Source organism: Schistocerca piceifrons, chromosome 2, assembly GCF_021461385.2.
Source record: "Schistocerca piceifrons isolate TAMUIC-IGC-003096 chromosome 2, iqSchPice1.1, whole genome shotgun sequence".
Classification (NCBI taxonomy): domain Eukaryota; kingdom Metazoa; phylum Arthropoda; class Insecta; order Orthoptera; family Acrididae; genus Schistocerca; species Schistocerca piceifrons.
In genome coordinates, this window is record NC_060139.1 from 758,651,883 (window position 1) to 758,665,377 (window position 13,495).

Here is a 13,495-nt window from a genome sequence, read left to right on the forward strand (position 1 = left end):
CAGCTTATCAACTGCAGAATACAAAACACCTATGTGAAGAAATTCCACCCGTGCCAAACAAGTGGATGTTGCTGCATGTGAGACAGTACTTTCTGTGTGGAATTCTTTAGAGACCACTGCCTACAGAAATAAGTTTACTCCCATTAGAGGAATTACTTCACTTCATATAAGGTGGTTTTCCATAGCAGAAGTTTAACAGGAAAAGCAAACCACTTGCTTAGGTTGTCTGCTGCATGGTTATCAGATGCCATCATCCAAACTTGGATCCATAACTAATGGGCCACTCTGTGTTACTGCAGAAACTTGGTGAACAGATTGTCGGCAAGAACATATACCAAACTCATTACTGGAATGTAATAAGGCCCCTGATTTTCACTTTCGAATCTATCTGAAACACCATTAATCAACTTCGGATAGCAGTTTAAAGATTTTTTTTTAATAGGAGTACCTGAATGGAGATCACTGAGCACTGCCAAAAGCTGTAGGCCGCCTTCTAGTCTATGAGAAATTAAATAAAATCTGGGTAAATATGCAGTGAAAAAAATCTTTGTATCAACATGCTCTGCCAAAATCATATATTTATTATCATTATTCTTTCTTTCTTTCTTTTCTCAGACGTTATGTCTGGTCAAAAATGGAAAGTGACGCGGGCCTTGATCAAGAGTGACTTCCTTTTAACTGTACGGTATATGTTATATTGCATTTAGGAAGTTTCGGGTAATTGAACATGTATCAATAATTACGGATTTCTGTAATTGTATACATAAGATTGGATGTAGCTCTAGTGCATTGATGTACTGGTGGATATTGTGTGGTATGACTCCTGTAAGTATAATTGGTACGATGTCAACTTTATCCTGATGCCACATGTCCTTGACTTATTATTATTATTATTATTATTATTATTATTATTATTATTATTACCATAATTTATTTCTGGATGTATATGTGAACGCAGAAAATAATTTGGTGGTAGTTTGCTTGTAGCTATCTCGGTTAACATTTCTTAAGTGCCAAGTTTCGGCTGCTATAAAAAAATATTTTGCATAATGTACTCCAGTGCTGATTTTCTAAAATTTCAGATGTTGCTGATAGTTACATAAAAATATCAACTGGATTTGTGCAGCTTTCAACAATTGATAATACTGATTTGGAAAAGTTTTTGACAAAAGTGGCAGAGACTTTTGAGAAAGCAAGGGTGAGTAATAGTTGAAGTAGTAACAAAAGATTTTATCATTAAAAGATTCATACTGGATTTGAATTTTACTATGAATCATTTCTTTTACCTCATACAGATCTCTTGTAGCTGCTGTTGCTCTAAAGGTCGCTTGAAATTTGAAAAAGTGTCTTTATGGTTAAGGCATTCGAAATTTTTCTGGGTTAGAAAATTTTAGTAAAGTAGTGAAAATGTTTCCAACTAAGTGATACGTCTTATGTTTTATTTGAAGCTGGAGTTGCATGATATAATATGCATGTATGTGACAGAATAATATGCCCACAGATGTGAAGTTCTGACAAAGATTTAAAGGCTTCAGTTCTGCTGTGGCATGTATTGGACAGAGATGCCACTACTTAGGCACATTAAAGCTCCCAATATGTTGACATATTTTTATTGTTTAACAATGTACATTATTGTTTCTGTTTAAGATTACAGTAAAATGTTAAAATACCAGAGAGTTAATTTTCTGCACTTGTGAGAAGTATTGTGAGAACAATGGAGATAGTAAGTTTCCAATTGTGGTTTAGGAGTGATGGGGCACTTTTTGATAACAAATAGTGCCACTTTAGACATCAATAATATTTGTCTTTTTATTGATCAATGTTTTAATGATGACAGTATGTACACCATTTTAGTGCCATCTGGATTCTCCCCCGACACCAGCTTCTCAGAACTCTGTAGGTGGGAACTGTTGTTAGATGTCCTTGGTTCCTACCACCCACCTGGCCTTAGTTCATGTGAAGTCATTGATCTCAATCGTTCCATTCAGTAACTATTCCTTTCTTCACTCCCTTTTAGTTTCCTAAATCTTTCATTTTCTGAGCAGTCTGTTTCCCCCTCCTCACATTTGTCACGTATAATGCACTTGCCTTTATGCTCTTAACTCTTGCATGATGTTTTGTCAGTAAGCTGTTGTCCTTATTACCCTATCTTCCACATTTAAATTCTCAGTGTTTCAAATCTCATCCAATGCAGTCTCCAACAATTAGTGTTTTCTTCTTGTCCCATCGAGCAAGACTCCCCCAATTCGGGGTTCGGGGGCAAACTTTCTGCAACTCTCCCCATTTCCTGGACGTCACCAGTCCTTCATCACCCTTCCTTCCCTTTCAGTGCTCCTGCCAGCAGGAACCACTGGCTGAGAGCCAAGAATGTAATTTCAGTACTGTAGGTAGAGGGAGAGGAGGGGAGGGGAAGTGGTGTAACCTATAAACAGGGAAGACTCCAAAGGATTAATTGCTAAGCTTTTTGTAAGAGGAAAAATGTACAGGGTGCTTCAAAACAGCTTTTTGTAATTCTCAAGAATGTCTTCCTCATGAGAGAGGATAGAGCTTTAGGTAAATTTTATCTTACACTTAGGACTGAAATAATTTATTTTCAAAAGAACCATCCAATATTACAGTATTAAAATTATCTTTCACTACACCTTGTTGGACTCGTGGAACAAATTTCCACTGACTTGAAGACAAACAAAAACTGTGGGGATGATGAGACTGTTTCAAACTTGAAACCTGAGCTATATTTTGTTATAAATAGGGATCAAACAGGATGTTATCATGTCTCTTGTAAGGTAACTTTGTTCTGAGGTGCTAGTTACAGAATCAGCTGTCAGCCAATTGAATCACCTGATGCACTGGCCAATACAGAAACACTCTGGAGAAAAAAGTTATCGGCAATTACAGAACCCATCACACAACAAAGGGAAATCACAAGTAGAAGCAGAGGAATTAAATTACATGCCTTGATCAGTAATCATTATAGGCTCACGTTTCTGAGAAAATGCTTAAATATCAGTGGTTTACACTGATACTATTTGCCAGATTGTGAGGTATTTAGCAATGTTAGCGATGTCGCTTTTCCTAATTATAGCCACACCAAAAAAATGTGACACATACACGTATGTGCCGTAATGTGTCACTTACGGTGTTCCGAATTTTTATGCTTGTATTTTTTTATACATAGGTTGGAACTTAAATGGTGGCAACACTGCTGTGGAGACACTGTGCAATGAAATCTACTATTGTCACTGATAACACACATTGTTGACATACCTACCTTACCTCAGAGCAAATGGACTTGCCCATCTCACGTCACCGGCGTGTGCACAATTGAGGGAAACGGTCACTTGTGAGCGAGCAGTCTAACGTAACAGTGTCACTATGTTTTCCAAACAGGAGCAGTGGAGTTGGATCAAATTGTCATCGAGGTCTTAGAGGCGTGTGGGGAATTGGCATTGCCGTACAGAACAGTGGCACGTTGGGTAAAAGGCTTCAGAGAAGGTCGGCAAACTGTGGCAGACATGCATCGGGCAGGTCGTCCTAGCATCTCTGAAGTAGTGCATGCCGTTGCCACGTTAGTGGACAGTGATCGACGCCATACAATTAGTGAGCTCGCCCGCATAACCAGATTAGCGCATACGACTGTGCTTCGCACCCTGAAGGAACGCCTGGGCATACGAAAAATTGCATCATGATAGTTTCCACATGATTTGACGGAATGCAGAAATTGATGCATTAAGATGCTGCTCAGACACACTTGGAGCCTTATGAGCACGAAGGAGAGGCTTTCTTACACCATATCGTAACACTGGATGAGACATAGGCCACATTGTATGAGCCAAAACTGAAACGCCAATCCAACGAATGGTGTCGTTATGGGTTGCCACGAAAGTGGAAAGTGCGTCAGAGCCCCAGTATGGTGAAAGTTATGGTGATTCTTGTGTAAGACTGTGATGGTGTTACCCTAACACATTACATTCCTTCATGGCAGACTGTCAGTGCACAGTATTACTGTTCATTTTTGGAGCATCGCCTGCGACCAGATTTGCAAAAGAAGCAGCGACACTTTCTGCGCAACCCTCCCATCACTTTGCACGGCAATGCGCGGGCACATACAGCACAAGCTGTGGCTGCTCTGTTTTGTCAATGGGACTGGGAAGTACTGTACCATCCACCATACTCCCCAGACTTAAGTCCCTGTGACTTTGATTTGATTCCAAAGATGAAGGAACCACTTCGTTGCATTCGCTTCAAACTGTTCCAGAGATTCACAGGCAGTAAACTGCTCCTTTCCACCATCAACAGAACAGACGCTGCTAATGGTATACTAAGCCTTCCACATAACTGGCAATGGGTTCTACACAATGCTGGTGACTACTTTGAAGGATGTAACAGGTGCAGACGTGCAACTCTTCTGTATTGGTTGTGAATAAATAGTTGCCACTATTTAAGTTCCAACCCTCATATATACATGGCACCCAGGAGAATGTAGTGATTCTGGTCATAAATCTTTCCTTGGGGAAACTGCCAAAAACATTAAGCTTTTGATTCTCGTGACAGATTATGGTATGTGGTGGTTCCACATATTCTTGCATTGTGGCACTTCACTTTCCTGTTTAAAGGGAGTATAGCTACGTTACTTAATGCCAGATTTGAAAGGAAATTGTCTTCCATCTCCACACCCAGAATAAATTAACAAAATTCACAAGGGACTTGCAGTAATTGGATCCTGTATGGTTTGAGATCTAACTGCCTCTGTAGAGCACTCTACGCAAGAGACTTGGCTAACTCTCAGCTGGCCCAAGGACTACATTCAGAACTCTGTTGAATATGCTCTGTGTTAGAGTACATGAGCTGACATGTGGGTTTAACTGTATGTAAATCACCAGTGTCTTCAATCTGCTGTTGCCATTGATAATTAGTTCCAGCTGTTGGAGGTGCAATGCCACAATTTTGATTAAAATTACATCACACTATTGTAACTTAATTTCCTTTGTTCAGACAATCAACACACAACCCAAAAAGCTTTTTGTTGGTGTGTTATCATAGACTCGACTCAAGAGTTATGAAACAGGAAAACCTCTCCTGGCAACCACATGTTCCAGCAACAGAAAACATTTAACAGAAGTGAAATTAAATTTCAGTACTCCATATAAAATTTGCACATGGTTCCTATCTTAATTGTTGTAGAAGATAGTCTTGAGAGTTGGAATAAATGCTTTTAAAATGTCCTGTATATCAGCTAAATGGAATAAACAGCAAATTATAAGCAGATTTGTTACTGTCATTGTTGGATGTTACTGGAAGATACTAAAATTTAAAGCTTAATACCCCTGCTCTGAAATTCCAGCTTTGAGTAGTTTGGTATAATCAAATGGAAAAATTAAATTGTTCAGTGACAAATAACTGGTTTGAGGGGAGCAGTGCAGCCTTATAGAAATAAAAGTACAAGGAAGCATTTTGATCATTGGCAGCACTTTTTTGAGTCAGTGAAAGTGATAGAAAGTTATTAGGCATAACCTTACTTTTAAATCCTAAATGGACCAGTTCCCACAAAGTTGACATGGTTAGTGCAGTACTTAAAACATGATACACACTCGGTTAACAAGTCACACTTCTAATGTATGTAATGCATATTTCATTTTATTTCAAGCGTCATGGATGTGAATAAAGTAAAGCAAGTCTCCCAAATATATCATGACAATTTGGTGTTGGTCAAATTCATAAACTTGAAACATAGTATGTTCATTGCTTTGCAGAAAATAGAAGGAAGAGTTGCTTCTGATGAGGATCTGAAACTATCTGATACCTTAAGGTATTATATGAGAGACACATTTGCTGCCAAACAGCTTTTATATAGACGTTTACGTTGTTTAACGGATTATGAGAATGCCAACCGAAACCTGGAGAAAGCTCGGACAAAGAACAAGGATATTCATGCGGTGAGAATTTGTTTAAATTTTAATTGTTCTCTCTCTCTCTCTCTCTCTCTCTCTCTGTGTGTGTGTGTGTGTGTGTGTGTGTGTGTGTGTGTGTGTGTGTGTAATGCTGATAAAATGGAGCTGTGCTAAATTGAGAGAAATTCAATAGAATGCTTCCACCATTTGTACATCATATATGATGTGAAGAAAACATGAAGTGAATTTCTTACTGTTGGTTTTGAAATTCTGTGAACTAAATAAAATGTTCATATGTTTTAATAAAAAACTGTCATATGAAGTAACTGTTTTTAATGTTGATATACTAGTCAGTGTAATCTTGTTGTAGTAAAAGTGGAACACTATTAGCTATGAATTGTGGAAAACTTACTAACATTTAATAATGTTAGTCAGTACTGGAGTAATTATCTGAAGTACTAAGTTTTTTAAATAACATGCATATGAGCACAGGTAGAGCGATTCATTTACCGTGCATCATGCATTTGGTTGCATAAATACGTACAACCATTTTTTTATTTAGTTTTTTTTACAAGATGTTTGTATTTCAGACTAGGCAGAAATGTTGCCACTTCAGTGATTGCTAATTATAAAATTGTGAAGACTTGTTGGAATTCATGAGACAAAATTTGGATATAAACGGGGGTGAAATGCAATTTGTATACTGTGTGTCTTTTTTTTTCCCTTTTTGTAAGTGGGATTAAAATAGGTAGTTCATGTACGGGAAAGCTCCACAGTGTGATAACACCAATTACATGAAGGTACAAAGAATACAACAATGTTTGACATGATTGTGCCATTAAAGGTGGATGGAAAGAGAAGAATGAAAAGTCTGTTCAGTGCACACTTATGCTATTATCGTATCTTGAAATGTTATCTGGACAGCAGTAGACAGAGATAAAGATTTTACTTATTAATGCATAGAATACTATTGTCCCAAATGTACAAAAACACAATTCTTAGTCATACTTTCAAAACAGAAAATTCTAAAATATTGAGGAAATAGCCTGACATGCAAAGCATTGAGTGTTCTTTCTTTACTGCTGTAATTCTTTAACTTTATTATTAATACCTGGGTATTATTATTTTTGCTATCTCAGGCTCTGGAAGTAGCAGATGTAAGTACTTCTCCACTTAAACACAACTCATCAATATTCATGCATGTGTCTCCAGAAATTCAGTTCACTGTGTTTCCTTCCTACAAATGTCAGAATACTTAGCACTTAAGTCTTTATAAGGTGTTAAATTTAAGTAAAATGTTGCTGAAAAACTAATGTAAAAGGCAGTGTCATTGGTATATTGGCAGTGTGTTGAACAAATTTTAGGCGATTATGAAGTAATTTGCAAGTGAGAACTACTTTAAAGATCAATGTAGTAGTAGTAGTAGTAGTAGTAGTAGTAGTAGTACATTGCTTATGCCAAAACTAAGAACAATAATCAGCACTAATAGGCTAATAGGTATTGCACTAATAAGTCTGTTGACTCTGAAAATAGTTTAACCTAAGCTGCTTCTTTAAAATCATTCATTCACATGGTTGTCACCTTCTACCCGATGAAATAAAAATTTCTAACTTTTGTAAATTACAGCAGTGTTTTAAGTAGTCATTCAACTATAGTGTTTGTCTTGAAAGTAATCCATCCTTGATGATGGCTCAAGAAAAAATTAATTATATCAAATCTTTAGGAATGCATAACATTAAAAAAATAAATTGGGTAGGTTCAACAACTGAAAATTCTTAAAAGTACCACCTTCCTACATGAATACATTTTTGCTAGTGTGATTTCTGTGTGTCATAAGCTTTCTGGAATTCCTCAGTTGGCCTGCTCTTTAGGGAAGCCACCACACTAGCTTCAGAGTTGTTGACAAACTTTAGATGCTGTCCTTCAAGGTCCCCTTTTAGTTGAGGAAACAAGAATGTCCGCCAGAATCACGTCTCGACTTTAGGGCAACTGCAGCACTATTGTGAAACAGATTTGAGTCGGGAAGGCTGTGACATTCAAAGGCAGTGTGAGCCGAGGTGTTTTCCCGGTACAGTTTCCACCAAGTGCGGTATTCCTTTTGGAGGTAGATAACCCTGAGATTAAGTTTCTGGAGCACTTCCTTGTAAAATTGAGCATTGATGGTCTGGCCAGAGAGCACAGTCTCATGGTGCACTATCCACTTTGCATAAAGTGTGACAGCAACATAGTGTGCCATTCCACATTCTGCCTCTTAGACTTGGGATCATACTGCAAGACCCATGACTGATTTACAGTGATCACGTTGTCCAGGAAATGTGATCATCCTCAGAGTAGCTTGAGTTTTCACACACTTCCATTTGGTGTTGATTTTGCGTGTCGATCAAAGCTCTGGGCAAAAGTATTGCACAAATCTTCTGTGTGGTAATCTTGTGAAAAACTATTTTTAGCAAGTCCAGTAATCCGGACTTCAATCTCACTTATTTGAAGGTCTAAATTCAGTAACTGGCACACAAGACTCAGATGGTCAACTATTCGTGGTGTTGATGGGCATCTTGCATGGGCGTTGTCAGTGACCTACTTGCAACCTTCTATAAACGTCTTATGCCCCATGTTCATCTGTGATCTGGAAAGGCAATCAGCCTCAAAGGCTTCCTTACGCATTCCAAAAGTCTCCAGCAGAATCTCATTAAGCTTTATGCAATTTTTTTTTTGCATAGTGTTGCTCTACCTCTGTCGTAAGTTTGATGTGACCACTGTGTGGAGAATCGTGGAAGAATCGATCCTAACGCTCCAAAAAGAGAGCCACTTAGCAATCTACTCCTGGAATGCTAGTAGCCCCATCCTCCACAACTGGTCTGACCCCTCTGTGACATGTAGTCGTCACAAAAAAAATGATGCATTACTTTTCTGACACAACCTGTATGTATAAATTATAGTTTCAGGTAGTAAGTGCTTACATTATGGACACTACAGTGAAACCATGCTTTTCCACTTCTCAAAAACAAAAAAAAAGGTATAAAATGTGGGAAAATCTAGGAAATAACATTTTTATGTGTAGGATTCCCCCCCTTCCCCCCGTGCATTTTTGTACTTCATATATGATAAAACGGCTGAAAGCAAGGGGAAACTACAGCCGTAATTTTTCCCGAGGGCATGCAGCTTTACTGTATGATTAAATGATGATGGCGTCCTCTTGGGTAAAATATTCCGGAGGTAAAATAGTCCCCCATTCGGATCTCCGGGTGGGGACTACTCAAGAGCACGTTATCAGGAGAAAGAAAACTGGCGTTCTACGGATCGGAGCGTGGAATGTCAGATCCCTTAATCGTGCAGGTAGGTTAGAAAATTTAAAAATGGAAATGGATAGGTTGAAGTTAGATATAGTGGGAATTAGTGTAGTTCGGTGGCAGGAGGAACAAGACTTCTGGTCAGGTGACTACAGGGTTATAAACACAAAATCAAATAGGGGTAATGCAGGAGTAGGTTTAATAATGAATAGGAAAATAGGAATGCGGGTAATCTACTACAAACAGCATAGTGAACGCATTATTGTGGCCAAGATAGATACGAAGCCCACACCTACTACAGAAGTAAAAGTTTATATGCCAACTAGCTCTGCAGATGACGAAGAAATTGAAGAAATGTATGATGAAATAAAAGAAATTATTCAGATTGTGAAGGGAGACGAAAATTTAATAGTCATGGGTGACTGGAATTCGAGTGTAGGAAAAGGGAGAGAAGGAAACATAGTAGGTGAATATGGATTGGGGCTAAGAAATGAAAGAGGAAGCCGCCTGGTAGAATTTTGCACAGAGCACAACATAATCATAGCTAACACTTGGTTTAAGAACCATGAAAGAAGGTTGTGTACATGGAAGAACCCTGGAGATACTAAAAGGTATCAGATAGATTATATAATGGTAAGACAGATTTAGGAACCAGGTTTTAAATTGTAAGACATTTCCAGGGGCAGATGTGGACTCTGACCACAATCTATTGGTTATGACCTGTAGATTAAAACTGAAGAAACTGCAAACAGGTGGGAATTTCAGGAGGTGGGACCTGGATAAACTGAAAGAACCAGAGGTTGTGCAGAGTTTCAGGGAGAGCATAAGGGAACAATTGACAGGAATGGGGGAAAGAAATACAGTAGAAGAAGAATGGGCAGCTTTGAGGGATGAAGTAGCGAAGGCAGCAGAGGATCAAGTAGGTAAAAAGACGAGGGCTAGTAGAAATCCTTGGGTAACAGAAGAAATATTGAATTTAATTGATGAAAGGAGAAAATATAAAAATGCAGTAAATGAAGCAGGCAAAAAGGAATACAAACGTCTCAAAAATGAGATCGACAGGAAGTGCAAAATGGCTAAGCAGGGATGGCTAGAGGACAAATGTAAGGATGTAGAGGCCTATCTCACTGGGGGTAAGATAGATACTGCCTACAGGAAAATTAGAGACCTTTGGAGATAACAGAACGACTTGTATGAATATCAAGAGCTCAGATGGAAACCCAGTTCTAAGCAAAGAAGGGAAAGCAGAAAGGTGGAAGGAGTAATATAGAGGGTCTATACAAGGGCGATGTACTTGAGGACAATATTATGGAAATTGAAGAGGACGTAGATGAGGATGAAATGGGAGATATGATACTGCGTGAAGAGTTTGGCAGAGCACTGAAAGACCTGAGTCGAAACAAGGCCCCCGGAGTAGACAACATTCCATTGGAACTACTGACGGCCTTGGGAGAGCCAGTCCTGACAAAACTCTACCATCTGGTGAGCAAGATGTATGAAACAGGCGAAATCCCCTCAGACTTCAAGAAGAATATAATAATTCCAATCCCAAAGAAAGCAGGTGTTGACAGATGTGAAAATTACCCAACTATCAGTTTAATAAGTCACAGCTTCAAAATACTAACGCGAATTCTTTACAGACGAATGGAAAAACTAATAGAAGCCAGTTTGGATTCCGTAGAAACACTGGAACACGTGTGGCAATACTGACCTTACGACTTATCTTAGAAGGAAGATTAAGGAAAGGCAAACCTACGTTTCTAGCATTTGTAGACTTAGAGAAAGCTTTTGACAATGTTGACTGGAATACTCTCTTTCAAATTCTAAAGGTGGCAGGGGTAAAATACAGGGAGCGAAAGGCCATTTACAATTTGTACAGAAACCAGATGGTAGTTATGAGAGTCGAGGGCCATGAAAGGGAAGCGTTGGTTGGGAAGGGAGTAAGACAGGGTTGTAGCCTCTCCCCGATGTTGTTCAATCTGTATATTGAGCAAGCAGTAAAGGACACAAAAGACAAATTCGGAGTAGGTATTAAAATTCATGGAGAAGAAATAAACACTTTGAGGTTTGCCGATGACATTGTAATTCTGTCAGAGACAGCAAAGGACTTGGAAGAGCAGTTGAATGGAATGGACAGTGTCTTGAAAGGAGGATATAAGATGAACATCAACAAAAGCAGAACAAGGATAATGGAATGTAGTCTAATTAAGTAGGGTGATGCTGAGGGAATTAGATTAGGAAATGAGACTCTTAAAGTAGTAAAGGAGTTTTGCTATTTGGGGAGCAAAATAACTGATGATGGTCGAAGTAGAGAGGATATAAAATGTAGACTGGCAATGGCAAGGAAAGTGTTTCTGAAGAAGAGAAATTTATTAACATCGAGTATAGATTTAAGTGTCAGGAAGTCGTTTCTGAAAGTATTTGTTTGGAGTGTAGCCATGTATGGAAGTGAAACATGGACGATAAATAGTTTGGACAAGAAGAGAATAGAAGCTTTCGAAATGTGGTGCTACAGAGGAATGCTGAAGATTAGATGGGTAGATCACATAACTAATGAGGAAGTATTGAATAGGATTGGGGAGAAGAGAAGTTTGTGGCACAACTTGACCAGAAGAAGGGATCGGTTGGTAGGACATCTTCTGAGGCATCAAGGATCACCAATTTAGTATTGGAGGGCAGCGTGGAGGGTAAAAATCGTAGAGGGAGACCAAGAGATCAATACACTAAGCAGATGCAGAAGGATGTAGGTTGCAGTAGGTACTGGGAGATGAAAAAGCTTCCACAGGATAGAGTAGCATGGAGAGCTGCATCAAACCAGTCTCAGGACTGAAGACAACAACAACAACAACAACAACAACAACTAAACAAAAGGCATCAAAATACTTATCAGGAATTTTTTCATTATGTCATAAAGGTTTATTATTTAAGAAAGACTGCTGATGTAATTGCACTGGTAACTGCCTGGGAAGTAGAAATGTTTGACTTGATTCCGTACATCATAATTGATGTTTTTGAAAAGTGTTTAACTGTCATTCATTATTTCAGTAATGAAACACTGCTCAAGTTAGGTATTTTTTCATGCTTTACACAATGCGTTTTGTGATTGTCTCATTGTCAAGTGTAAATATTTACATAAATATTTTGTATGGTGTTTGCATATGTGGTGTTCTGTGTCTCTTGCACTTCAGTCATCTGAGGTTAGGTACTATGCCTTCTCAATTATGGATGCTGCGTTTAAACCAAAAACATTACCAGAAAAAGGGAACAAAGGTGTCAACTATTTCAAGTGGCCAAAAAATGAAACACATTAAATATGGTTCCACCAAGGAGTCATGACGATCACAACAATCATGGAGCTGCACTTGCACAATACAGTTTGGAAATGTTTGTGATTGGTCATGATATCTTCATTCTAATTAACCTAGTTACTCCCATCAGTCACCACGCCGAGTAGAACTTGACCGTGACAGGAGATGTGGCACGAATTGTTCAGACTTTCACCCGTTCACCATTTCAGGTCCATTGAGCATAGCTCCAAGGTGTTGAGAAACTTAACCATGTAACTTTTATAAACACTACTTGATGGCCAATGCTGTGCCAGCATCATTTTACGTCAATTGTTTGTTTTTTCTCCACGAATATTTTTTCTTAAAGCATAAAGTGTGGGAAAATTGTAAATCTATTAGTGCAAAATTGGGTGCGAATTAACAATGTGGATATAAGAAATTTGACAAAGCAATAAAAAATGTAAACAGTGGGAAAATGTTAATTCAGGGAATGTAAAAGTGTTACTGTATTTAATAATGTAATCTCCTTCATTGATTTCAAAAAAGCATATGATTCGATTGATAGAGAATCTCTGTTATCAGTCCTGGAAGAAATGGGTTTGGATAAGAAAACAACTAATATTATAAAAGCGACTCTTACGAATACATTTTCGAAAGTTAAATTTATGGGCGAACTATCGGAACCCTTTGAAATAAAAACGGGAGTGCGACAGGGCGATGGGCTCTCACCGTTGCTGTTCAATTGTGCTCTTGAGAAAGTAGTCAGAGAATGGAACACAAATATTAAGAGTGGTATAAGACTGGGTTGCAAAAAGAAGAACCTTAAAGTAAATTGCATTGCTTTTGCAGATGGTAAGGCCCTGTTTGCTGAAACAATGGAAGCAGCACGGGAGCAAGTTCTTGAACTATAGAAACAAGCAGCTAAAATTGGTCTTCACATCTCCTCTGAAAAAACTAAGATATTGACAAACATCAAGCACTCATGTAAATACCTCAGAGTTCAAGAACAGAAGATTGAAATAGTAAAAGA

At 38.3% G+C, this 13,495-nt stretch overlaps 1 protein-coding gene across 3 annotated transcripts in view; it reads left to right on the forward strand.

Annotated features, from left to right (window-relative positions):
- The window catches only part of LOC124775085 (sorting nexin-6-like), a 76,461-nt gene that overhangs the window by 37,601 nt on the left and 25,365 nt on the right, over window positions 1-13,495 (forward strand). For all 3 annotated transcript variants that reach the window (XM_047249893.1, XM_047249891.1, XM_047249892.1), the window contains 2 exons: window positions 1,083-1,198; window positions 5,754-5,936. In XM_047249893.1, coding sequence (XP_047105849.1) covers window positions 1,083-1,198; window positions 5,754-5,936 — 299 coding nt within the window. The remainder of the gene's footprint in view (window positions 1-1,082; window positions 1,199-5,753; window positions 5,937-13,495) is intronic.